General features: G+C 45.8%; 1 protein-coding gene across 1 annotated transcript; it reads right to left on the minus strand.

Annotated features, from left to right (window-relative positions):
• Nucleotides 1-466: 466 nt before the first annotated feature.
• On the minus strand, nucleotides 467-27049 carry NAA25 (N-alpha-acetyltransferase 25, NatB auxiliary subunit). Its single transcript, XM_054645754.2, has 24 exons — nucleotides 26947-27049; nucleotides 24198-24283; nucleotides 23082-23220; nucleotides 21372-21490; nucleotides 19716-19790; nucleotides 18772-18879; nucleotides 18297-18375; nucleotides 17743-17854; nucleotides 16825-16914; nucleotides 16342-16511; nucleotides 15519-15631; nucleotides 12839-13046; nucleotides 12267-12353; nucleotides 11239-11419; nucleotides 10602-10701; nucleotides 6934-7085; nucleotides 6309-6434; nucleotides 5826-6069; nucleotides 5525-5648; nucleotides 5097-5162; nucleotides 4575-4672; nucleotides 4246-4356; nucleotides 3699-3845; nucleotides 467-3566 (listed from the first exon to the last, which is right to left on the minus strand). Exons 1-24 carry the CDS (start codon nucleotides 27002-27004, stop codon nucleotides 3444-3446), a joined length of 2916 nt encoding a protein of 971 aa, XP_054501729.1. The 5' UTR covers nucleotides 27005-27049; the 3' UTR covers nucleotides 467-3443.
• Nucleotides 27050-27133: the final 84 nt, after the last annotated feature.

Here is a 27133-nt window from a genome sequence, read left to right on the forward strand (position 1 = left end):
GGAAATAAGGACAAGAGAGCGGCTGAAGGCAGCGAAAAGGCTAGCAGGGAGAGAAGCCGTGGGGTGGGTGTGCGTTTGGATCCAGGTGCGCACTGCCACAGCCCTCGCAAGCAGAGGTTTTTGTGCTGCCAGGGGAGATTTCATGCACTGCCAGACCGCACTTGGACACAGCGTGTCCTTATCGTGGAAAGACCGGATGAAAAGCACTGCAGAAAGACAGACTGACAGCTCATCAAGTAAAAGCACTGAGCCATCCACGCTCCCTCCCCCAGCAGACATCATTCTGCACCTAATCCCCAGCTGGAAAACAATGAACATTTTCCCTCTTTTTCCATCCTTCCTCTTTGCAGGATCTGCTTGTCCTGCACCAGCATAATCTGGCTTCACCACGGAGCTTACAAAGTGCAGACAAGCACTTTGATCACATCCAGACCATCCAGGCAGAAAAATGAGGCAGCAATACTGATTTGTAACGAAACTGACTTTTATATAAATTATAAACCCATCCAGTTTAAAGCAGTTCAGTTGCAGCTGTGTCACTTAAGTCCGTAGAAGGCTGAGGCGTACATATCTCCTACAGTCATAAATTAACAATAATCAAGGAAGAGAAAGTTCAGATAAGGCTGCAAATACAACAAAAAAAAATCCCTAAGTTTACTAGCCGTTAAAATAAAGTCATGATTATCAAGGATTGCAAAATATAAATGCAATTTTTGAACAGTTAAAAAGTACAAAAATGATGGACAACACAAACAAGCATTGTACAGTTTGTCCTGTGTGTAGACAAAGCAGAGTAGGAGATTTCCAACCTTTATCTACATCAGACACTGATTTTAAGCCGAGAGGAGTTGAGGAAATCTGTAAAAGGATCGTGGCTCATGATCCCAGTAGTATAAAAGCAGTAATTTTTCAGTCTGTAAACAGTAGTCTTGGTAGCTTCTTCTAGGTATGTTTTTCAATTCATCACCCAAAGAAAATCCGAAACCAACAAAAACAAATCCTAAGAGTGGAAAAAAGGGGAACAGCAGCAATGGGTTATAGCTTGAATTTCTTACCAGGTCCGTGTGGGACGTATTCTGGAGGGGAAATGCTCTTTCATAAGAAATATATAATATATTTAACTGTACACAATTTATAGGGGGAGAGAAACTCTCCCTCAACCAAGCCCCCAGTCAGTGAGTACGGAGTCATTTTTGTACACTGTTTCCTCCTAGAGAAACTACAGCTTGGGAAGAGACAGCCTCTGCTTTTAGAAACCACTGAGGAGCCCCAAAGTTCTGTGTTTGCCAAGGTTGTCGTTCCCAGTGGCTGGAAGTGGCAGGAGAGCAGCAGCTGGCACTGAGAACAGTCAGAATTCCCTGTGCTGGAAGTGAGAGAGCCACGGCTCCATCCTGTCCCAGCCCCTGCCTCAGATGACACCAGTCCCCCCCACAGTTTCAGTTCTGCTCTCAAGGGATGCAGGAAACCATTTTTTAACCCAGCTTCTGCTTTCAGGCACACAGGAGGATTTTAAATGCTTGGTTCTCTTAATCTTAAACCTCACTTACATCGTCACCATTGCTTATTGATACGACTGAGTTCAACCTGGCGTAGCAGCTGAGGAAGGAAACTCCAGCCTGGATCAGCCCTGGGACTGTCCCCTGTGTCACCTTTGCTGTGTTTGTGCAAAGGCCTCTGCACTCAGGGCAGGGGACAGGGACAGCGGCGGTGCCACTGTGCCCTGACTGGAAGGGCAGTGCCTGTGTCTGGCTCAGGGCTGGTCTGAGCTGCCCCACCCCAGCACTGGGGTGGTTTTCACTCACCCTACACACCTGACAGCATCACCTTCACTCACCAGCCTTGCTTTCATTTAAGGAGCACACCCTCCTTTCAAAAGTGATATTTCTATACAACATGACAGTTCTGTTTCTTTTTTTTTTTTTTTTCTTTTCTTCCTTTTTTTTTTTTCAGTAAAAGTATTACTATAAAACAGACTTAACACATTTTGGTATTCCTCCAGCCCAGAGCACTTACCAGACATTGTGATTTAACCATCAGGACATCCTTTACAATTTGACAACCTGCAGACATTCTTCTTTCCCTTTCAGGATGGGGCAAAGCCAAACTAAATCCAGCAAGAGCAGCTATGGGACTTTTTTTTTTTTAATACAGGGGATTTATTAAAAAAATACTCTCATCAACATTCTAGCATTACTAACAAAACAGAGGAGATGACAAAGGCAGTCAAGCTCTCTTCAAACTTTAAATCTAGACTCAGATACCTGTGGCTCTAAACCAGGAGATGAGGAATCTGTTGGGTCTGACCTGTCCCTTGTATTGCAGGTACATGAACTTTTTTTTTTTTTTTGCCTATCAATTTTAGGCTGCATTGCTCTTTGAACATGAAAAAAAAACCCAGCAGAAATACAGATTCTGTGGGAGCAGATGATATGGTCACACTTTCTAACAGAAAGCTTCATGGGCCAGTGCTTGGATAATCAAAGTTCAACTGCAAGAAGCAAGCAGACAGGTACAAAAAGGATCTCAGCCTCAGACCACAGCGGAAGCAAAAGTTACCTCTGCCAACTTAAAACCAAAGCCAATAGGATTCCATTTCTATTAAAATATTGAAGTCTTAAAGTTTCAGTAATCTAAATACACTTTTTAAAAGTCATGACGTTGCTGTTTGACATTAAACTGACATGATACCAGCGCAGTGTCACACTTCACTGCAGCCATTATTTACAAGGTCTCTCTTTTTGTCTTTTTTTTTTGCTGAAACACCCATTCCCATTCCCATTCCCATCTCTCTCTCTCTCTGAAGTTTGCTCCTCATCACATTTGCAGTTTTTTTCCCGAGTTGTGCACAGACACCTCCTCCCTGGAGGATCCTGCCCCAGCTCCGGATGATTCCCAGCCCACCATGGAGGCCTCACCTCTCCCTGATGGACCAACACATGGAATTCTGGCAGCAGGGACCAGGTGGTTTGCAGACCAAACAGGCAGCTCCAAGCCAGATCAGTTCATCAGAGGTGGCTGAACGTGGACATCTACAATTCCTGCATTTCTAAGGCAAGGACCATACAAAAGTTATGAACACTGTATGGTGATGAAAATATCCTTGGAGATAGATGCTTTACACTGGATTGCTATTGCTGCTTCTAAAGACCATCTCCAGTTGGTTCTAGAGATCAAAAGGGAAGAAAGTGACTTTTCTCCTGTTGCAATATGCTTATGAACATGTATAAAAAGTGGTCAAACCCCAGGAAGGGTCCCTGCTTCTTTTATGTACAATAATTTAAATCAGCTCAATACATCTGTAATACCTAAAAAAATTGTTTCATGATTTTAAGTCCTTCATGCATTATGAGGAAGTTCTGGATTTAAGTGATGGTAGAGTGGATGTTGCTTCTGTCTGGGACTCTGGTGTCACTCCCCTGTGGAGTCTGTCAGGGATGCATTGCTCAAATCTTTAGTTTTTTAATGGTATCAAGTCTCTTTTTCAGCAGCTCTCCAATTTCCTGAACTGAGTGATGGTAACTGCTCTGGACCTTCCCTTGCACAGTCTTTGTAAACTTTTTTTCTTCCTGCAAAGTGCAAAAGAGAAATCACTCACTTCACAGCCAATGTTTAAATCCCCCTTTTAAACCTTCTCCAACATCTCAAGCAGCAGAAGGAAATTCCTGAGGACCACGGTGTTTGCCCAGGGAATCTCTTACCTGTAAAAGCAGAGTGTCCTTGAGGGACAGCTCTTCAAGTTTTAGTGCAGTCAGAATGATTTCAAGCCCTTTGATATGATCTATTACATTGGAAGTTAATGTCTGGAGTTCAGTTACATAATCCAGGAAATGGGTAAATACAGGTGGCTACAAAAACAAACACAGGTCTTGAATTTATAAACACATATTAATGTCCATGTTATAACTCACTTTGTAATACACAATTCTCTTCTTCCCACCAGTGCTAAGCTGTAATTTAGCTCCCCAGATAAACACTCCCTGCTGACGAGTTTACTGTGGTACATTCCAGGCAGGAAGGTCAATGACACTCTAAACTGTATTTCTCATTAAAAAACTGTCACATGGTGTCACAGATATGACATGTCACTGATTTTAAACAGCAAGAATTAGCCCCAAGTAACCATTACCCACATCAATATCCACAAGTTTATGAAAACCAGTTCATGTTATCTACCCTGATTTTTCCTTCAGAATCAATAAACTGTGATTAGGGGTGGGGGAAGAGAGAAAGAAACATGGTTTGTACCATTGCTACACTGCTTTCTTTTTTTTTCTTCTTCTTTTTTTGCAGGTTGGATTTAAAAGGTCGGAGGACGCTGTCACAGTAACTCGATACCCACAGGGCAATGGAGATCGTCTGGAAGAAAGGTAAAAATATGTTCTAAGTTCCTTTTAGAGGAGGCTTCTCAACTCATTTTAGTGTTCCTGGTAAAACTCAGCATGATTAAAATGTGCAACAAAATCCCTCATGAGTTCTCTTGATTGTCTGAGATCAAACTTGCACTGTGTTTCAGTCCCAACATTTCTACTCCCAGCACTCCCAAATTTCTAGTGTTCAAAGGAAAAAAAAAATACCTCAACAAAGAAGACTAAGTTTTCTAACAGGTTTGGATGAGTTTTCAAGGTGCCATCTCTGACTTCAATCAAATCACCTTTACATTTATTGAACAAGTCTGAAAAGAAAAAAGAAAAATGGCTGAAGGATGAAGGAGGTCACCTTAAACGTGCATTTTCTGTACACCAGGCACCTGAGTGCAGTGTGCAGAACTGTCAGAGCACTGACCACTGAGTCCTCCTCCCCATCTCCTCTGAGTTCTGGCTCATCACCAACATTTCCATGCCCCTGCTGAGCCCCCCTGGCCCAAGCACCAGGAGAAGCAGCTGCCCAGGCTGGCAGATAAATGCTCTGAAGGGCACAGCACGTTCTGAGCATGCAGCAGCTTCAGCACACAAGCCAAGGGCAATCCCAGCCTTGTTCTCAAGCTTTCACAGGGTCTGCAGATGCATCACCACAGCCCATCCCTGCAGACACTCCAGAGCCACCCTCAGACAGCCAGGAAGCTCTGCCTCAGTGTCTGCTCTTGAGGTACCATTTACCTGTCAGGCGTTCTACTAAAGACTTGAAACTACTCCCTATTCTTTCCTGGATTTCTGCTGAATCTTCTGAAAAAAAAAAAAAATTAAAAATGATAAGCTACAACTTCTCTTGTTTTCTGCTTCCAGCAACTCAAGAGGGTGTTTAAATGCAATTTAGTGTCAGTACTCAAAAGTAAATCCAACTGCTTTCAAAGAGGAGCCAGTATTACAGCACCATATACTGTAGAAAAATGAAGACTTACATAAAACATTAGAAGAAGGCACTGGCTCTCAGATAATTTAGTTTCAGACAGAAAATTAACACACAAGTAACAGTTTTGAGTCCATATCCTCCAACACCCAGCAGTTTTCAGACTCAACAGAGCCATGTGGCTCCCTCCCACCACCCACCACAGCAACGTGGTCAAACCCCTGCCCCAAACACTTACCTAAGCCATTGGTATCTAGTTCATAAATATCACTAACAAGATAAAACAAGCTAGTCTGGCACTGACAGCTGCCACTGCTGAAGAAGCCAGCCATTCGGGTAGGAGGAGGGCCAAGGACAGGATACTAGGCAAGAAGCAAAGAAAAAGATAAAGGTGTTGCAGCTTTTCCTCATCCCACCCAGTGCCTGGCACATCTCCCAGTCAGTCACACACACAAACCCAGGGGCAGTTCAATGCACTCTGCAGCCTGCACGATGCATTCACGGCCGACCTTTGGGGAGAGCTTTTGCCTTGCTGGTACCTGGATTTTTTGTTCTAGAAACTTCTTCCCTGAATCCACCGCTGCTTCCAGCTGCTGCAGCAGGGCTCGGATGGTGTCGATCTTGGAGGAGACACCGTTCTCTGCAGTCTTTTCAGAGTTCTTTGGTTGGATGGTGTGACCGAGGGTCGGGAGTCCGCTCACCAGCCTCAACGTTAAAGAGCGGATTCGCAACCACAGCGTTTCCTCCTCCAGGGAGAGCTTCCGATGCTCCTCAGAAATGTCCCTGGGGAAAGGCACCAAAGCTTTCAGGCAAATGCTCCAGGCACAAAAGCCTACCCAAAGCTCCCCAGTTCTGTATGATGAGGAAGGAGTGGGCAGAAATTCAGAAAAATTAATACCTAACAGAGCAGCACTGCCAGATGCGGTGGATGGTGCTTAAGTCAGCCAGCCCAAGGAACACTGAAATCTGGGAATTGCCCTGGAAGGAATTTCTTTGCTATGTGTGAGGATATTCCTACTCACCTGTCTTTTGGATCCCAGCTAAACAAGACTGTCAGGTCTCTGTTGTCACGCAGATCTTTCCATGGAATGTCATCCTCCTCTGGGCTCAGACTCATGGACTTTATACTTTCTTCTAAACTGGTTGATCTGTAGGTAAGAACAAGTAGCACTAAATCAAACATCTGATCACTGCAAAGAGAAAGCAGCTCACTAACAGATCGTGTTCTGTGCACTGCTCAGCTCTTCCCTCTGTCAGGAGTGTGACACACACAGCACTGACAAGGATGTGAAGGGACAGCAAATCAGAATCACAGAGTCCCCAAAGCTGGAGAAGTCCTTTAAGATCACCAAGTCCAACCACCAATCTGGTCACTACTAAACCACGGCCTCAGTGCCCTCCCATGTGTTTTCTGAACACCTCCAGGCATGGTGACTCCACTGCTTCCCTGGGCAGCCCATTCCAACACCTGACAACCCTTCCCACACAACGGAACTTTTTAAAACCTCCTCGGTGCAACCCGAGACCATTAAAATCAGAACAAAGCTTTAGGAGCAGAGCTGCAGCTCTGAGATTTCTGCAGGTGCAACTCCCCAGAGGCCCCTCTTGGCCCTTTCCCAGTTTTCCCCTGGCAGGAGCTGTACTCACATATTTGCTTCAAGTAAGAGGTCCAGCAGCATCCGCTCGGTGCGAACCTGCGCGAAGTGAAGGGAGGAGTTCAGGCGGTTCCTGAAGGCGATGAACTCCGGGATCTTCTCGAACGCCCCGTACTTGTAGGCTTGGATGATGTACTCTGAGGTCTGCAACACAACACACACCAGCTCTCCTCAGTGACTTCCCAAATTAGCACCAACCAACGAGGTCACTGCCAAGGAACTGCATTTCTCTGGGTTTTATCAGCCCAGAGGTGCAGGACCTGGCAGATCCTCAATCCCTGGGGAGGAGTTTGTGCTTCTGCTTTCTCCAAGTCACCCAGGCAGTTTTGCTGCTTTGAATTGGGAATGCCCAGCTGCTCCATGGGCAGTGAGGTTTAACAACCAAACCAACACAAAACATCACATTGTTGTCACCACAATGAGAAATGCTTCAAGGGGAAGAGATGCTTTTTTTCCCTTCCTTTTCCTTTCAGATACGTGATTCAAATAATTAAATCATAATTTCATTGTGAGAAATAATTCCAGGCAAAAGAAATATAGCCCAGATTTTCTGGAACTGACTTGGATGTGCATCACATATCACCACAACATAGATTAAATAAAAATTACTCTCACATTTTTTGTTTCTCTTTTTTATTAGAGTTTTAAATACAGTATCACACAGTGTGTACATGGCACGACACAAACACCAAAGAAAATTCTCAGGGTCCATGGGATATTTTGCTTTCTCTCTGATGAAATGCAGCAATACAAGGCAGGCAGCCAATATTTCACTTCAGTCCAAGCAATCTCCAAAAAGAGAGATTTTTTATGATGAAGGAACTCCAGACAAGCAGTGTTTTAATGAAAATGTCTAACTGTAGACACAGAGTGAACCATTTCTGGTCCCAGCCATGAGTGATAGCTGAGTTTTTACATCAGAATTACTCCACAACTGAGAAATTCTGGCAAATCAACCATTTTCTTCTGAACAAACTTATGAACTGCACTGAAGATGAAAGGCACCAAAAAAGGCTTCTGCTTAACTGAATTCTATATGGTCCTAACAGGCTCAACCTGACTGGAAGGCTCTGAGAGACCAGAAGGCAACGCACACAGATCCAAAATTCCTTTTTTTTTTTTTCCCTCCAAACCAAGAAATGTCCTCTAGGGAGTTGTCTTTATTTTTTTTTCCCTTAAGTAATTTGGTTATTTGCACTGAATGAAAAAAATACGCCAAATATTCAACAACATACCAACAGCCTTGCAGAGGTGACTGTCAGGGACTATGGGCTTTAATTCAACTGCATCCACGTGGGTTTTAAATCCCCCCAGGACACATTGGAGTGGTTTGCCTGCAGTATCTGGAGAGATTAAAGATGGATGGACACAAGAAAATTGGGGAGATTACTGGTGATTCTGCACAGCTGAAGGAGGACTATCTTGAGGAGGATAAAGTTGCCTTTTTAGTTTTGGCCAAATATAGCAATGCTGCCTTCTCTGTCTCTCCTCCCTGTCCTTGGCATCCTCTCCCAGAGCAGGAATAGTGGCAGGATTGCACAGCAGCCTACACGGCTGTTACTCATGGGATCACTCCGACACAGGATTCACGTCAGGCTGGGAAGTTCAGCAAGTCAGGAGAATGGATTTATCCAAAGCAAGGAGTCTGATTCAGGAGCTCTATTTTTATGCCAGACTTCATTTACATCCCACACTTCCTGCTCCAGGCAGAGTCCCACACACAGCTCTGTGCTGTGACATTCCAGCTAATCTCAGCATCAGCCTAGGGAAGAGCAGGCAGCAGCAGCAATCTGTAAAAAAGGGAACTTTTAAAGGACAGGCACCTTTTAACACTGCAGATGTGATTGTGGGGCTTGAGTGGGAGCCTGAGCATAAAGGGGCAGCCCCAGCAGAACCACAGCAGAACAGAAACTGGGAGCAGATCCTGACCTTGTGACATGATTTATGGCAAGGAATCCTTCTTCATCCTCACTCTTGTCACACCATCATCCTCGGGGAACAGCAGCCTGAACTGAGCCTTCACCTCCTGCAATTCCTGGTTGCAAGAACAGCTTTTGAGGCATTTCCCATGCAAAGGATCTTAAGGAGACAAGCACTGCAAGTGTCCAGAGCAGGAGAGATTTGGAGACCCCAGAGCAACATCAGCTCATGGTCCTTTGGCTGCAACACCATCTCCAAGGTAAGATGTGAGTGATTCCAGAGTCCCATCCTCATGTTGTCACATGAGGAATTCTGTCCTCCTGCTGCACCACTGCTGGCCTCTTGAAATCCCAACATCTGAAGGTGTAGCAGCAAGGCAACACCTTTTTGGGATTTCTGGAACACGAGTTGTGTTTTCTTGCCAACAGCCACTGGAGACATCCAACTCTTCTCTGCCACATCCACTACATCATTCATGCCAGAGAATAACCTGCTTCCCAAGGGAACCACACCTCAATTACTTCAGATTGTTTTCCATGGAAAGATGATTTCTTGATGCATTACAACACTGTTCCCAAGCAGAGGAATCACATCCAGAAGTTTTTTCAGTTCACTTTTCCACCTGGCACCCAGCAGTCGTGGGTTTCATTCAGGCAGTTGGTTCCAGGGATGTTTTTCATTAACATCCACCAAATGACTTTTAAACAAGACTGAAAAGTTACACCTCAGTAAAAAAAAAAGGTGTCTGGATCCAGGGCTTCACTTCCAGGAATCCAAAACTTATTAGCAAGTAGGAAAAAAATGAGCAAATGAGGGATGCAGAGCAGAGTGAGCTCCCATCCCACTGAACAATCCATGTGCATCCCTCAGGAAAACAGAAAAACTGTGTCAGACACAGCTCACAGGAACTGGGCACAGGGAAATAGGGAAATGGCCATGGGCACCCTGTACACAGGAACACCTGGGCTGCCAACAGAGCAAGCTGCTGCTTCTGAGTGATTTCTGTGTGAGAACCTTTACTGCTCAGTACAGACAATTCCTGTGGTTTTATCTATTGCTGGGACAGTGGGGAGCAAATTGTGTGACTGCAGGGCCTCTGGAGCCAACTTAGCCAGCAGCTGACTGGCAGATTTAAAACTGGGCTGCACCTTTGTTTCTTAGGAAGTAAAAATAATCTTCACCTACCTCTCAACAGTGCCCACCCGGGGTGTGAAATACAAATGCACAGGATATATTCCCACTCAGAATGGGATACTCCCTTTAAAGTGAAGTGCACCCCTGGCCATGCACTGAAAACACACAGCTCCAGTGACTGTAGGATAAAGGATTCATCCTGTGCTATCCCCATCCTGACCCATCATCACTGGCTGCTGTCTTACTTTCCAAAATGCCAAATTTATGACACCAGCATTTATTTCCACAGGACATTCAACTATTGCATAAAATCACCAACATTAATTCAAAAGCAATCATACCTGTTTTATGAGGAGCATTAAAACTGGCTTTAACAGAAAGGAAGCTGAAGCCAAACCTCATGTAACAGCAACTCACAAATCCTTGTAGTAGGAAGTGCAGGTTGAGACAACCTTTGCCACAAAGCTGCACCTACTACTGCTCTTTGTTGTGTTTTAAACCACTGCATTTGCACAAGCCTTGCACAGGGCTTCTCTAAAGCCCTAAAGCTTCTCAAAGACACTTTGCTGTGTGACAAGGTCATGGAGGGGATTTCTTTCAACTTACATCTTTCTGGTTGGAGTGGAAAAACCTGAGTGCAAAGTTGCAGGATTGGGAAGCAGCAGCGTAGTGGCCCAGGGAGCCGGCGTAGCGTGTCAGGAGATAACTGCAACAAACAGCACGAGGCAAACGTCAGCCACTGCCCTGGCAAGCAGCTGCACAGGAGACATCTGGACATTTAACAGCATTAACAGCAAGTTCAGGCTTTTAGTGGAATGAATTCTCAATTTTTTTCAGGCAGTATGTGAGGGCTTGGAGTTCTTTCTTCATGTTAAGGGTGTACGAGCTGCTCAGTGAGAGACCCCCCCAATCACACCAGGGTGTGTTGGCTTTCACTGGTGCTCCCAAGCTGGAACACCAAGCTCTGACTGGCAGCCAGCCAGCCATTTCACCAATTTCCTTCAGATTAATTATTAATCTAAAAAAATCCAACACAGCTCAAAATCACAATGGGGGAAGATACCCTAGAGAAAGGGGGAGCATGCAGTGGACGTGCCTCCCAAAATCCCCAGAACACTTTTGCACAACAGCACCCAAAAATGTGACAATGTGCTGAATTCTGGGTGGCAGAGGGTGCTGCAGCTGCCAGGATGGGTTGATGAGGAGGGAGTGATTGTGATTATTCTCAGTATGTACCACCCACCCGATGGTGTCGTGCTGGATGTGCTTGGCGTCCAGGCTGGAGTAGAGCTCCGAGACGGGCTCGAAGGCGCCGAGCCTGCAGTAGATCCGGATGAGCAGCAGCTTAAACTGAGCATTGGAGGGACTGTGAGACAGCCCCTCCTCCAAGAGAGTCAGGCACTGCCACACAGCTGCCTCTTCACCTGGTGACAGACACAGCACGGGCAGGTGTGAGCAGGGACAGCGCTGGCACGATTCCCTGGGCCCGCGTTACAGCAGGCTCAGAGCGCTGCCAGGGATTGCAGGGTGCCCAAATAACAGCAGCTCCAGCACTCCAGCTGCTCCCTGAGGGAGTGCTGGGGGAAAAAATCCCTCCCAGGGAATATCTAGCTCACATCTGCACAGAGCACACTGCAGGCAAAGGGACCTTTCCTGATGAATCCTGGGCTGTTTGGGAATTCCAGCTTGCACATTGCAAAAGAGGCAGGAATTCAAGAGCCCCCATCCACCTTCCTGCCAGAAACCTGACCATGGATTTATAGTCAGGTTAAAGACTAAATCTTCCTTGGGAAATACAAGGGTGTAACAGATAACAACATGGCAGGGCAGGAATATACACGTGGACACCCAGCACTGGACCCTGTGGGATAAGAGACTAACACAAGGAGCAGGGGTGGAGTACAGGCAAATTTAATTGAGGGAACAGGTCCCAGCAAGTCTAGAAGCAAGGGATCCAAAAGACAAAGTATGTCAGGAAGAGAAAGAAATGCTCTCAAAACACTTCTGGTATCAGAAAGGAGTTGTCAGCAGAACTCGTGCCAAGGGAGAGAAAAAAGGAATTAATCAGAAAAATGAAATCTGTTTATAGAGATCAGTGAGATGCAGGGCAAACACCAGCTGATCAGAGGGACTACTGAAATACCTCATATTGAAAAAAATAAAACAACTCAGGAAGCTCCAGGCCTAACAAGCCATGCCAGGCACCCACTGGTGTCCCTGTCCCAGCCTCCCACAGAGATACTGGAGCAAGGCACAATTTTGGAAACATACCTTCCAGCCACAGATCAAGCAGCAGGTGAACTGCAAGCAGGCAGTAATAATCTGAAAACTGCAATTCAGTTTTCAAACAAGATTTCCCTAAAATGAGAAAAAAAAACAGTTACCCTTGAATTAGTAAGACTAATTACTAATTGCTGCTAGCTGATCTCACAGTCAGGGTTACTGAGTGGCACCACGATCAGAGAGCACATTTTAATTTACAAAATCAGAATTGTCTTAAAATCCAAACAACTTCACACATCACTGAGTGCCTTTGGGGCACTTCAAACATTGACATCTGCTGGAAGAACTGACTCCCACAGCTGCAAGATTTACAAATTAATAACTCCTGACCACAAATGTGTCCTACGCGCTTCAGTGAGAAAACCTGGCTTTGCTTAAAAGCACAGGCCATCCTGCAAAGTACAAACAGACCATCTGAACTACCCTGGAAAGCTTCATTTATCTTTAAGATACATGGCTGAAAAGAAAAACAAATTAAAGGAACCACAATTCAGGGAAGGTGAAGAGTAGAACCAGAAAGGAGAAAGCCGAGTTTTATCAGCGTCACAGATTTTCCTCACCAAACTCCAACCCGTGGCGGTATCTGAGCATCAGCTCCCGCACCACTGCCAGCTTCTGCTTCTTCTCCATGGCATGGTAGATGCCCAGCAGCCTGGAGAGCTGCACCACACACAGGTGCTGCTGCAGGGCCTTGATGTCACCTGGCAGAGCCACCTCGTTCTCGGCCGCCGCCGCCAGTGGGATCACGTCCAGCAGCTGCCGGATGAACTGCAAGAGAAACCCCGGTGTGGTTCTATGGAAAATCCTTTCCTCAGGACCTTTTCTCCTGAGGAGCCAAGAAGCCTCAGAAAGGAAATGTAAACAAGAATTATCTGCTGCTGTGGAATGCAACAGGTGCATCTGGGATTGGTCTCCTGTGGTTGTTTTTAATTAGTGGCCAGTCACAGCCCAGCTGTCTTGGACTCTCTGGTCAGTCACAAGATTTTATTATCATTCAATCCCTTCTATTCCTTGCTAGCCTTCTGATGAAATCCTTTCTTCTATTCTTTTAGTATAGTTTTAATATATAATTTTCTTTTAATATAATATATATATCCTAAAATAATAAACCAGCCTTCTGAACCACGGAGTCAAGATTCTCATCTCTTGCCTTGTCCTGGGACCCCTGCAAACACCACCACACCTGTGGCAAAGGCTGCAGGGTTGCACCAAATGATGGGGAAGCAGCATTTCCTCCCTCCAATCAAACCAAAAAAAGGCAAGGTGGGAACATCCATGTTGATATCACACTGAATCCGTGGTTCAAGAACGGCCTTCGAGATTTTCTTTTGAGTTGCTTGAGGTTTTATTAAGTTTCATCAAACAGATGGAGGGAAGAAAAATCAAGAGGCAGCTTTCCAATTCATTGATACACCAGGGAGTTCAAGCACCTGTTAACTCTTGTGGTAGTAAGAGATGCAATTAAAATAATTAGTTACTGACAGGCTTCTCAGCACACTTCCAGCAATGATGGTTTTGCACTGTTACATTTTCCCTCAGCTCTGAAGTAATGTGCAGTTCTCAGTGAGGTCATCGACTCTGATTAATGACTCCTTTTTGCAATTAAGCTGTAAGAAAAGCAGCTTCTCATTGTTTGATTTTAATGGGAGACAAAAGACTCCTCACAATACACAGGGCTGGGCAGCAGCTTCTTGCTCTAAAACCCAACATTGTCTGCAAACTGAAACCTGCATTACAGCCAATGAATTGGTTTTACTACACTTGGTATTGACATAGAAGAACTGCATCAAATGCAAGCCTGAGGCAAAAAGCTCAGGAGCAGCACCAGGCACAACACACACCAATTCCAGTTTTCCCAAAGAATTTGATGAATGCTGTGTTGACAGATCTCCTCAGTCTGAAACTCTGCCAAGCTGAGCAAGGTCAACCACACCACTGGCTCTACTGTCCAATTTACACCTCCAGGAAGTCAAGGCTGGTGTCCTGACCATTATTTCTGGGCTATCTCACATGTCAGTGGCCCACAAGATCATGATCTCAGCTACTGAAGTGGAACTCTCTTGTCAAACCTCCTCAGCTCCTCGTGTCCTTGACCAAGCTAAAGTGCTGCAGACGCTGCTTCAGGGACAACCAGAGCACCACCCAATACATCAGTTTGACACAATATACATTCCAGAATATATTCAGTAAAATCAGCAGCAGTTTTAAGGCCAGACAGAGAATTTTGAAGTCAGAGTCATGGTTTCACAAGCACTGTGACAAAACTGAAGTCTGAACTGTTATTAAATATAATTCTTCCACTCCTGGTTTTGAATTTGCTCCCTGGAAAGTTGGGATGAAACCTGTTCAGTACCTCAGGGTTCCCTTACAATGGAATCACCATTTCCAGGACCAGGAGTTCAGTATCCTCCTGGCCACATCTCTGGCCAGGGGGCTAAAACCACACCTCTAAACATAAAACATCAGCAACATCCACCCCTGCCAGAGCCACTGCTCCCATCAGCAGTGGGGCTGTGAGAAGAGCTGGCATCAGGAATCAAAAAATGCTTCAATAAACCAAGAGAACTTCGCTACCTATGCTTTGTTTACCAACATTTTATCCCCAGGCTCTGGCTGATCCCGGATTCTCTGCCCTCCCCAGCGCTGATCCCTGGGCACAATGGCTCAGACAAACACTGGGGTGAGTGACAGAATTCCCAGCTGCTGAAGTCACTCCAGGCTGCTCATGACTCTGCACAAATGGGCTTTTCAGAGAAACTCTTTTTCCAGAGAGCTGTTTCAGAAAGAGATTCTGGAAAAAACTGCCATAGGTGCATCCATGACCCCTGGAATGGGGTCACTGTGTCCCTTTGGCACTGCCAGAGCCAAGCAAAGCATCTGTGACATCCCTGCATGGGATCAGGGGGCAGCTTCTTCCCATTAAACACAAACTTTGAGCTCAAAGCACCCTGACACCTTGAAAAATGGCAATAAAAAAACCAAAGGAATACCAGATCTGAGACTCTGCAGGATCAAACTTAGCTTTAAACCTCCAGTAAAAATCCTCTGAGTGAAACTTCTCAAGTGTTCAGATGCTCATGATATTTTCTACAGCACAAAGAGCTCTCTGAATTTCAAGCAGAAAGTAAAAATTTGATGTTTCCAGTCTTTTAATATGATCCACAGGTATTTTAAGATAAAGGGATCAGAGTGCAAACAACCACTGCAGTTCCTGCCACCACTTCTTGATTATTTCCTTACCTTTGTGTACTGGCTGGGTGGGAGGAGATCCACAAACACTTTGAGATCAGTAAAACAGCAGGGCTTGTCCCCAAATTTTTTGAAGTACTGGAACATTAGTTCTTCTGGATCACCTAGGAAAAAGGCCAGGTCACCTTTTTAACACCCTCCAGAAGAAATCTGTAAAATCACTACGAGAAATCTTTGTTCATGATCACAGAGTGATTTAGAAAGCAGAGAGCTGCACTAGTGCAGATTTTAACAGAGCCTCAGCGTTTCTGGTAACCAAGGACACATTAAAAAAAGCCCAAGAGCTTCATTCAAGCTCCTTTAGCAGATAAGAGCTCAGCAACCCAGGCAGGCACACGCAGCCTCCACTTATCTCACCGTGGCTTCTTTTGGGATGGAAAAATAAAAGGAATTAGGAAATAGCACAGATGTTGCTCTAATCACATTCCCTTTCATTGATTCCCTAAATGCCATTTTGTGATGCAGGTTTTTAAAAAGCAAAACCTGGCTTTGTTGCCATAAAAACTTAAATCAAAACCCACCCAGAGATTCCAGCACTAACAGCAAGACTTTCCACTAAGAACACAGTGTCAGTGACTTGATGCTCCTAAATCCCTGAGGTCCTTTTGAAAACCTCCCTGCTGGCTTTTCCAAGCCCTGGAGTAATCTGAAAATACCTTCCTGTCTTCAAAGTCCATCTTCCAACGCTTTTAAAATTCTTTATATACACAACAACAGGTTACCTTTTCCTGGTGAAACCTGTCCTTAACTCAGTGATTTAGCAGCAAGTTTGTGCTCTGAGCAGAGCTGAACTCCTGCCCAGGAGGGCTCTTACCCAGCTTGTGCTCATCGTTGCAGCCCCGGTGCCGCAGGCGCCTGATCAGCTCCAGCTTGGCCAAGTAGGGTCCCCGCAGCGGCCGGGAGCTCTTGGACTCCTCTGAGATCCTCTCCTCGATGAAATTCACAGCCTGCTCGATGGAGCAGTGCACCTCACCCTCCAGAGAGCTGCAACCACACAGACAAAAGGTTCTTGGGGAGGTCCTGCTGGTAACAAACGCTCAGCATGCTCCCAGACAGGGAAATGAGGGATTCCGCAGCTCGGTCACCACAGGAAACACGAGCTGGAAGATGTACAAACTACATCCTGAACTATTCCCAGCCCCCAGATAAAAGCAGGGAAAACACACCAAACAAAGCAGGGAAAACCCACCATTTGGGCTCTGACATCAAGAAGTCACTCTAATATTGAATATATGAACCCAAACAATTTGCTGTAGCACAAAGGGAAAACAAATCCAGAGCAAAATTCTCAACTTACTGCTCTTCCTCTGCTGGAGGCGTCCAGGATTCATCAATGAGTTGAAACACTGAATCAAAGTAAGTTATATAAAACTGCCAATCATCTGAGCTGAAACAAAAATCAGGCACAGGGCAAAATTTAGGGAATTGCCAAAACAATTAACAGCTAAAGCTACATTTCTTGCCAAAGCTGAATTAAGGAATAACACATAATTGTATTACAGAAAAAAATTCAATTCTAATCATAAAATTGTTTCCCCTTGAAAAGGTCTCGCATCTTAGGAACACCATCATCCTGAATTTCTGGGAACACATTAAGCAAAATCATTTCAATTCAAAAGTGAGGCAAGTATGAACTCTCCTCCTAAAATTCACACTCCAGTCAGAGCTCAGCAATATCCCCACAAAACGTGAAGGCAGAAGTTTCTGTTCTGCATTTAACTTATATCTAAGATGAAAGCACAGCTAAATCCAAAAGCAAACACCACATCTCTCCTGACAGTTCTGAGACAGATTTGATCACACTGGAATGTTCTGTCTCCTGATGCATCTGCTCCATGCATTAAATACATTTCCCACGATGAAGTCTGGCCAAATGGGAGAAATTTAAATGTAGAAAATTTAATGTAAATCATGGACAGGATGAGAACTGCCAAGTCAGAGTTAGACAATCAGCACAGACCTTAGAAATAAGGAGGTAAACAACCTTTTATTGCATTAATGTGTTGCTAAATTCTACTTATAAAAAGCAGCAACTCCAGCCCTGACCCTGACTCCCCTGCGACCTTCACCACGCCTGGCTTTGGAGTGCAATCTTTGGAAAAGCCTCCCAATATTCTCCAATTTTCACCACAAAAGCCACCAAACGAGGCCGTTCCCAAACAAGCAGGGGGTTTTGTTGCATGTCTTTTGCAGGAGTGCAGGAATCCTCTCTCACTTTTTGAGCAGCAGCCTCCTGGCCAGCGCGTTGCACTCGGGCCACCGGTGCAGCTTCTTGTACATGGCCATGCACTTGTTCTCGCGGCTCTGCAGCTCGCTCGTCAGCTTCTCTGCACCAAAACACAGGCAAAGCTCAGCTCAGCCCTGCTCACACCTCCTTCTGCCAGCCCAGCACCAAACCACCAGGTCTAACATGGCAGCAGCCCTCAGAAAGATTTCCCATGGAAGCCTCCACAAGTGCATTTTAATCTTCAGGTAAACTCCTCTAAAATGCAGATATTGAAGATTTTTCAATTTTGAAGATGGCAGCTACGACCAAGAACACGATCCGAATTTACCACTGCAAAGCTCAGCCCTGAGTAGTGTTTAAATACCATAAACAAAGTAGGTAAAACCAGGCTGCACAAACACCTCCAGAGTTTACACTCAGGTTAAAATTGGTGCTAAGTCAGGCTTCCTAAAATTTGATTTTTGGAAGCAGTGGACAAGTCTGAAGTAAAGGGGAACTGCTGTATTCTCCACACAGCTCTGATTTATGACAGAATAAATTACCTCCAAGTTTTCCCCTCACAACATCTAAAGCTTCCTTGTACTTCTCCAAACGTTCCAGGATCATGTAGTACAGCTCCACCTTAAAAGAGAAATTAAACTGCAATCAAATTTGCCAGGAAGAACACACCCAGGTGTGCCAAAAGAGAAAATAGGGGATACCAGGCCTGCAGAGCTATCTTTAGTATCCCAAAGGGTGCAAGACTCAAATTTAGGTCTTTTTTTCCATTCTTAGTCCTCAGGTTTTTCCTGGGGCCTCCCAGAGAGCAAAGCACTTCATCAGTCAAATCAAACACCAAAAACTGCCTCAGGGACAGGATTCTGAGGCTCTGTTAAGCCCCTACTTTTGGTTTTCCTTCTGTCCCCTACATTCACATTTAATTCCAAAACATTTTTTATTATTTTAAACTTTTCCAAGGTAATCAAGTTCCCTTAACAGCGCATTCCTTGTCTCAACAAAGCTCAAACCAAGCCTTACCTCAGCCTCAGCTTCAATCTTGTCCTCTTTCACCATTTTTTCCACCATTCTTTCAGCAAGTGGCAAAAACATTGTCTTGGAGAGGTTTTCATCCTGTGCTGAGATAGACTAAGAAAGAGAGGGATTATTGTAACAGTTCAGCAGCTTTCTGTGACATCCCACCCACTGCTCTTTTCACTTTAAAAAGAGGGGAAAAAAAACCCAACCCAGGTGTTCCAATCCCCCCTCCAGCCACCTGTTTGGAGCTGCCACCTGTGACCTGAGAGTGCAACTGCTCTGGCAAAAGGCAGCAATAGAATTGCTGCTGCACAGAAAAGCTCATTTTGGATCAGATCAACCACAGCCCTGCACGTCTGAGCACACAAACCTCGTGGTAAAAACACGGAGCCAGAACGTTTTTGTGTTTTACACAGCACAGGATTTTAGAGGATGTGATTAAAACCCTCCAAGCTTATTTTTGTTTGATTTTATGTCTGATTTTCAGTGGCCAAATGTGCTGTCTCAACCAGCAGCAGCACAGCTGATCTGTGCCTATTCCTGCAGACTTGCTGCTAATTCCAGAGCTCTCATTTATTCCCTCCAAGAGCTTTTATAACCTCGTTAAAGAGGAACAATTCTGACTGAGGAACTGCAGATAGATGAGGATTTATTCATTATCTCAGCCAAAAGGACAGGTGGATATTAGTGCAGATGAGAGAATAATTCAAGTTGTATGAAGGTGGTAAGGCAACAGTTAAATTGGTTTATAAAAACACCTCAGAGTTTATTTTGGACCAGAACAATAATGCTACTTAAGGAGGGCCCAGTCTTTTTCCCAGCATCACAAAGAAACAGCTCAAACCCACATTTTACCCAAAATCATCATGTTTTCCCTCAGAACATTCCTGCACCAGCACTGCAGTCAGAAAAAAAAACCCAAAAACCAAACCCAATACTGCACACACCTGCATGATCAGGCTCATCACAGACCAAAAATAATATGGATTTTTGGGAACAATCTTATAAAGTGCCATTCCAGCCTGAAAAACAGCAAACACAAGTTTCATCATCCCTGAAACAGATGCATTGCTCAGATCTTGTGATGGGAGGGGATCTGCACATGGAGGATTCTCCCCACCCGTGAGCTCTTCCCTCCCAACACACATCCCTGAGGAATCCAGAGGGTGGAAATGTGGAAATGTGGAAATGTGGAAATGTTTGCAGGGACTCTGTGGAGCTCTGGCCAGAGCAGCAGCGAGCACTGACTGCCCACACAGCTGGCACTGGGAACTCCAGGAGGAAGCAGGTTTGCTCCTGGGGAATGAGGGGATTTCTCCAGTGCTGCGGGACACAGCAAAGCCAGGAACTGCCCTTCAGCTCTCACTTCACAACCACTGACACCCCGAAATTTGGGGTCACCTCCACATGCAAAGCAGAAGTTGAGCAGAGAACTTGGTTGGATCAAAGCAGAGCCAAAGAATTCCTGATTTTCCCTAACGTTAACAGCTATTCCCACAATTCCCTCACTGTGCCTGTGTGTAACTAAGGACAAGACTTTTACCCCTACAGAATCTGTAATTAATTTCAAGAAACTACACACAATATTCTACCTCCCCAGCTGGACTTTTGTCCCAATTCCCTGACTGCAGTTGGCATTTTCCAGGATTTTCAGCTGGAATACCCCAGAGGACTCTGGGGTTTATTTTCATTCCCTAATCAGACACCATCACATCCCTAAATCCAACAGCAAAGGCCAACATCCCACCCTGACAATGTGATATTGATCATGATGATTTGATTCAATTGAGAGTAATTTAATGAGCTCCACATTTTTATGTCACTTCAGACATACAAAAGGTCACATCAATGTTAATTATTGTTATCTGAGGCATTCACTCCACTCATGATGGTGATCTATCACACACAAAGGTTGGGCTGCACCATGAGGTTTCTCATTTCAGGTTCACCATCACTCCTTTTTAGCTATTTCAGCCAAACCTGTCACAGCAGGAACAAGAGGGAGTTTAGCACTTATTTCTTGGCTCTCTGTGGGTTTTTTTTACACAGAAGAGTGAGCACAGAGGCCTTGAGAACCATCTTCCATTTACAGGCATTCTCCAGGCACCTAATTTGGGAGGGATGAAAACAAAACCAACCAGTGTGACACCGTGCTGCCAGCTGACAGGGGATATTTCAAGTGCTTTTTAGTTTTTCCTCACTGAATGCCATCAATACAAGTTGTATTTTAGATACTCAGAAAGAGCATGGGGAGGATTTATGTTCCTAAAGTTAACAGAGAACTGAGGCCAGAGTCAGATGTGAAAACATGGATCAGAAGTTCTGCTTAGATGTGCCTATTCCAGAATTCCTGTATTTTGTACTGCAGCTACAAAACCACAGATCAGTAAAAGACACAGCCTTAAATTAACAAAACTTTTGTCTCAGACAACCCACCTCCAAAAACTGAGCTTCAAACCTCTCCATAAAAACCAACCAAGAGTTTAACTTCTGCATTTACCCAGCTCAGCTTTTTTGGAAGATTACTCATAACACATAAATGACAGTAAAAGACAACGAAAAATGCACTTTAAACCATCCAGAACACACATTTTTGGTCATACCTGTTGCATTTTCTTGTATTCTCCAACCCTGGCATAGGCCATGAAGAGGTGGGAGTGATATTCCTCACTGTTGGGGACCTTCTTCACAGCTGCCTCATAAAGTTTAGTCACCAGCTCAGCTAAACCAAAATCAGATGCTGAAGTTAAGGCCAACTTAGGAATACTTTAAAGCACAGCTCCCTAAAGAGCAGCAGGGATTCTCTGAACAGCAACTAATTCCATTTATCAGCCCCAAAATGCTGCTCTGTCCCCTAGGCACTGCAAACATCAGGAAAGTGGTTAAAAAACTCTAAATAAACCTCAAAAGAGACTTAAATCAAAACAGAGTTCAACAGCAGCAACTGAACTGCTCAGGAGAATTTTAGGTCTACTTTTAAAGTAGGTTTTTCTCTATTTTTGAGGATTAAAATGAATGAAGGTTTCTCCTGCTGGCAGAATTGCTGCTCCATGTGAATCATGTATCAAAACAAACACTTTCAGAGCCTAAAAGCCAATTAATTATTCTTATCACAGGTTTACTCATATTAATCATATCCTGCTATTTTCCAATTGCCTGTATCAGAACTCTGAACAACTGATTCACACTCAACTTTTTAATAACAGGTCTACCATGACAAAATGCTTCTGATAGATGCAAAACTTATTTACATTTTGTACAACATGCAAGACTTTCTTACACTTTCATCCTTCCATAGTCTTTTTCCTTACACAAACAACTGTAGCTCAGAGTAGAAACAGAAAAACAAATGAAATTTGTCTTTCACGCAGTTTATACATCCCTGACACAAGTATAAAAAGCATTTATTTACAATTTTCTTGCAGGACCAAAAGTGGAAGTGCCTCACACCCACCAGTTCCTGAGTTAGAGCTGAAAGTTACAAAGCTCAGCTTAGTGGAAGCTGTTGACAATCACAGAGAGGCTCTTGTCATTCACAGGGGTTTATGCTGAACTCAAAAATACACAAAAAATGTTGGTGCTACTCACCAAATGATGCTTTAACTCCACAAACACACACACAAAAATCAACTGGGAGAGCATAAGCAATTCTCTTCTGCAGACTGATGCAAACACCCTTTTATGAAGCTGTTTCACCCCTTGATCATTTCTCCAGCAGTTCAACAATAAATTTGGTGCTACCACCCACCAAACTCCTCAATGAACATTGGTACCACCACATCCCCAAGAAGCTGCCAGAAACAACAACTGTTCAAGCTGCAGAAAGGCAGGACAGGAGGGCTGGCATCTTTCAGAAGAGCACAGGAAACTTTCCTCCATCCCTCCAACGCTGACGATTCAGTACTTTGAAAATACAAATCACTGTGAGGAACCTGATGTGGCCAAAGTGGGAGGTCAGGATTTCCCTCCTGTTTTTCACCACTTTCCTGAGGCCTTTCATCACACCCTGTAGGATCTCTGTCACCCTACTGATAACAAATCCCTGTAGTTTCACTAAGAGAAGTGAACTCCCAGGCTGCTGGATCATTATCTTGGGACCTGCCACACAATTGTGCTCATAAGAAGTTCAAATGAGGATTCTTTTGCTCTATGAAGATTACTCCAGCCTTACAGGCACAACCTCAATTCTGAGCCTCTTAACAATCCCTCAATACACAAATCCTGAATTTTACATGTTTCCCACCAAACTGTGGGGGGGCACAAACCCTGTGGAAGAACACAAAGAGAGATTTCTGGGAGAGGAACAAACTCACGTCTGTGCATTTCCCGGTACAGAATGGTCAGTGCTTGCAAGGAATTGTCATCTGTGGGCTCAAGTGCTGCTACTTCCTGTGCCAGGGCATAGGCTTCATCCTGCTTGCCAGTCCTCTGCAAGCCAATGGCCTTCAGCACCTGTGGGCACAACACAGGCAGCTCTCACAGACACAGTTTGCATCTGGAAACCCTCTCACTCCTGCTGGGAGCAGCCCAATCACCTCATTCCCTCTGCACAGCTCCAGGATTGGTGAAGTTTTGGCTGGAGAGGAAAACCCCCAAATGCAACAGCATCAAAGAGGGGATCTGACTTCTTGATAAATGTTGAGGTTGCCCCGAGGCATCATCACATGGGTTTCCCTACCTGGAGGCTGCAAACTGGCAATTTTCCTTAGTTTTCTCTCTAACTGGCCAGAGAGAAGTGACATAAATGAGATTCAGGTCAATGACACTCTCTGCAGCTTGGGAAGCTTTCGAAATGTAGAAGTGGAGTGAAGTGCAGAGAGGGAAACCCCCAGGGAAATGAGAAAAGCAGAAAGAGAGTAACACATTCAGGAAAGGGAGGAACAGAACCCTTTCCCTCAATAGGGAAGGTGGTGAACAAGCAAAAGAGCAAATGCCTCCAAAATCCTGGAATCCTGGAGTGCTTTGGGTTGGAAGGGACCTTAAAATCATCCAGCTCCACACCCTGCCATGGGCAGGGACACTTCCATGGACAAGATGCTCCAAACTGGCCCTGAACAATTCCAGGAGCATCCACAGCTCCTCTGGGACACCTGCTCACCCTGGGATGTTTTCCTCAGCCATTCCCTCCCAAGGAGATGCTCTGATCCAAACTCCTGCAGATGGGTGTCCCAAGCCCAGGGCTCCAAGAGGCATTTTTAAAAGCCCAGCCCACCTGCCAAGGTCACTTGGAGCGGTGCTGACAATCAGCCCAGGTGGAACCAAATCTCCAGTCCCTATCAGGTCATTTTCAGACAAACAAGATGCAGGTGGGCTGGAACAGAGACATTCCAGAGGGCTCAGAAACCACTGTGGAAGCTCCCAGGGAAAGGGACAGTGGCACACCCTGAGATTCAGGCAGAATGAGCTCAGTGCTCCCCAGCCCCACTCACCTTGGCACAGTGAAGGTCCTTGTGCTTTTTGAGCAGTTTATCTGCTTGCTGGATTGCCATTTTATTATTGCCATTATCGAGATAATCTGCAGAGGAAGAGCACACACAAAATCACACCAGAACACCAAGGCCATTCTGGAAAGCCACTTCCAACTTTACCATGGAGCATCTGCTGTCACACCAGCAGCAAAAACCACATTTTCCCTGTGCAGCTCCTCCTAAGCCAAACATTCAGGAAACTGTCGTTTCAGGGATGAAGGATTCATCTCGTTGTACTGGTTTTAGTCACTCGAACAAACAAGCTTTTGTAATTACTCCACACAGATCATTACAGCAACAAAAGAGAGCCATAATGGAGAGGATTCTGCAGAAACCGCTCTTTGCTGGCAGTGCAGCTCCAGTGCTTCAGCAGGAAAAGTAGAAATTAATTTGGTGTGTCTTTGGGAGACTTTCAATGACTTTTAACAGGCAGGAGGTTAGAAACCAATCACACACACACACCAGCAAAGTGGGAAACACTTGTCCACAGCATCCACACCTCAGGCTGAGCAAACCTGTCCCCCTGCAGTGCCACCACCCTTCCCCCAGACTGGTTCTGAAGGCACAACTGTGGAGCATCACTATTTCCTAGGGGGATATCCCAGTATCTCCAGACCATTTTCTCCTTTTCTAGCTCAGAATTACAATTTTCAGATTATTACAAAATTACAAAGAAGCAGTTTTAGGCCAAGACATGACCCCTATGTGCTCCCCTTCCTTCAAAAATCCCTCCTCCCTCAGCAAACCCAGCTTTGGAAGGGGCTGCTCACACTGCTCTGGCCTCTCTCCTGCCAGATAACTCCAATTATACCACACACCTTTTTTCCTCATCAAACCTCTCATTCTCATCATAAACCAGAACTCTCTTACTGAGGGGTGATCCTTGGCAAGCCTCAGCACAAACTGTGCATCTATTCTCATTTACAGACTTCTGTTAAACAGTTCCCACATTTGCTCCTGTGGCCAGGTGGATGCTGTATAATTAAAGCAGAGTTAATTGGGCTCCTGAGCCCAGCCACAGCAAACCTCTCACGAGGCAGCCCTTCCACACTCACCAAAATAAACACTGTGACATGAAATCCAGTTTGAAGCCGCCAATTATTCAACTTAGGAAAACCTCTGGGTCACCTCTGACATGAAAACTTTGGGGATTTCTCAGAGAAGAGGTTTCAAAGGTGTGGAACAGCACATCAGAGGCTTCTTGCTTTAAGGCTCTGTCACCCAGTTTAGTGACACACAAATTATCCCCCAGGCTGAGCTGCCTGACTGGGATTAACAGCCGTGCCAAGAACATCTCAGCTTTGGGTGTTCCAAAGTAAATCAAATAACCCTCAAACCTCCCTAAAACGCAGCAGAACGAAGGGACTGCATTTTCCTAACCAGTCAGGATGTTGGAAGTCAAAGCAGCTCCCAAAGGAAATGAAGCTAAATGAAAATAAACTTCAGCCTATGCTAGCTCATAGGTGGGGATGTTCAAGGGCTGGAAATGAAACACCTGAACCTTCAGGTGAAGGGAGAACAAGTCAAGATCAAAGATAACCAGAGCTGTCGAGGAATCCCAGGGAAGCAGGGCACAAACCCAGAGCAGCCCTTGGAGCTCACAGGGCACCTCCCCAGCTGCTGAGGTGGGGAACTTGTGTGTGCTCATCACACGCTTTAATTCGGCTTCTGCAGCACCACAGCCTGAGATCAAACCGTGCACTGCAGAGAATCCTTTCCAGAACGAGCAGAAAGGAATTCCAAAGCTCTCTCCAAAATGAACAAAGCGAGATGCCCAACATCGTCTGCTTCCGTACCGGCTGAATTTACCCAGATTTTTCTGTTAGTACCATTTCTCACACAGGTTATGACAAAAATAACTGCACATCAATGAAACTGCCAATCACAGCACGGATAGAAAACTAAGGAAAAAAAAACAACCCTTAAAATCGTTACATAAAGACAAACTGCACCGAACTTGAACACTTCTGATCGAACAAAACCATCTTCCTTCCTCCCTTTCCCTGGAGCCCATCACGGACTCAGCCTGTACTGCACCATCCCTCTGCCCCAGCAAAGCACATCCCAAAGCACGCCCAGCCCAAACCAGGGCAGCTCTCCGCGTCTCTAGGGAGAGGTTTTCATCCCTGCTGGAAAAAGTTAAGAACGTTTTCCTCAATCTCTACCAAATCTTCAGTTTTAGGGACGAAACGATACCGTAGCCCGGGGAAGTGTTTTCCTTTTATTTCTCCATATTTGCATAGAGCCAAGCTTTGCCTACAACCTCCGAAGCAACCCCAAGAGCGCAGAACACCCTCGGAAATATCCGGGGACACAACAACACCGGACAACTCCCAACGACACCGTCCCCTTCCACTCCTCTCCTGCCTCCCAATCCATTCCCCCAACAGCGTCACCGCTCCGTGCCACAACATCCAACACAACTCCGGGGCATCCGCGGCTGCTCCTCCGGGGATTAAATCCATTCCCGGCTCCTCCGCGGCAGCGCAAAAAGCTCCGGCCGGGGTCACCTCGGCTGCGAGCGCCGCCGGCTCCGCTCCCCCCGGGCCGAGGGGGCACCCCCGGGGCGCCGCGGGACCCCGGCCCGGCCGGGCGGGCGCCGCAGCCGCGCAGCCCCCGCGGGGCCGGGAGCGCGGGAGGGCCGCGGGGGGGCTCGGCGGGGCGGCGGAGGGGGCGGCGGGGCCGCGGCGGGGGCGCGGCGGGTCCGTACCGTAGATGGGCCGCAGGCGGCGGTCGTTGGGGTCCTGCACATGGCCCCGCGCCGCCATGATGAGAGCGCAGAACGCAGCGCGCAGCCGCGGCCGGGGGCGGGCAACGGCGGACGGGCCGGCGGGGCGGGGCCGCCGCGGGCAGCGGGACACGGCGGGCACCGGCACCCGCCGGGCACCGCTACCGGC

Source organism: Agelaius phoeniceus, chromosome 18 (genome assembly GCF_051311805.1).
Source record: "Agelaius phoeniceus isolate bAgePho1 chromosome 18, bAgePho1.hap1, whole genome shotgun sequence".
Lineage (NCBI taxonomy): Eukaryota > Metazoa > Chordata > Aves > Passeriformes > Icteridae > Agelaius > Agelaius phoeniceus.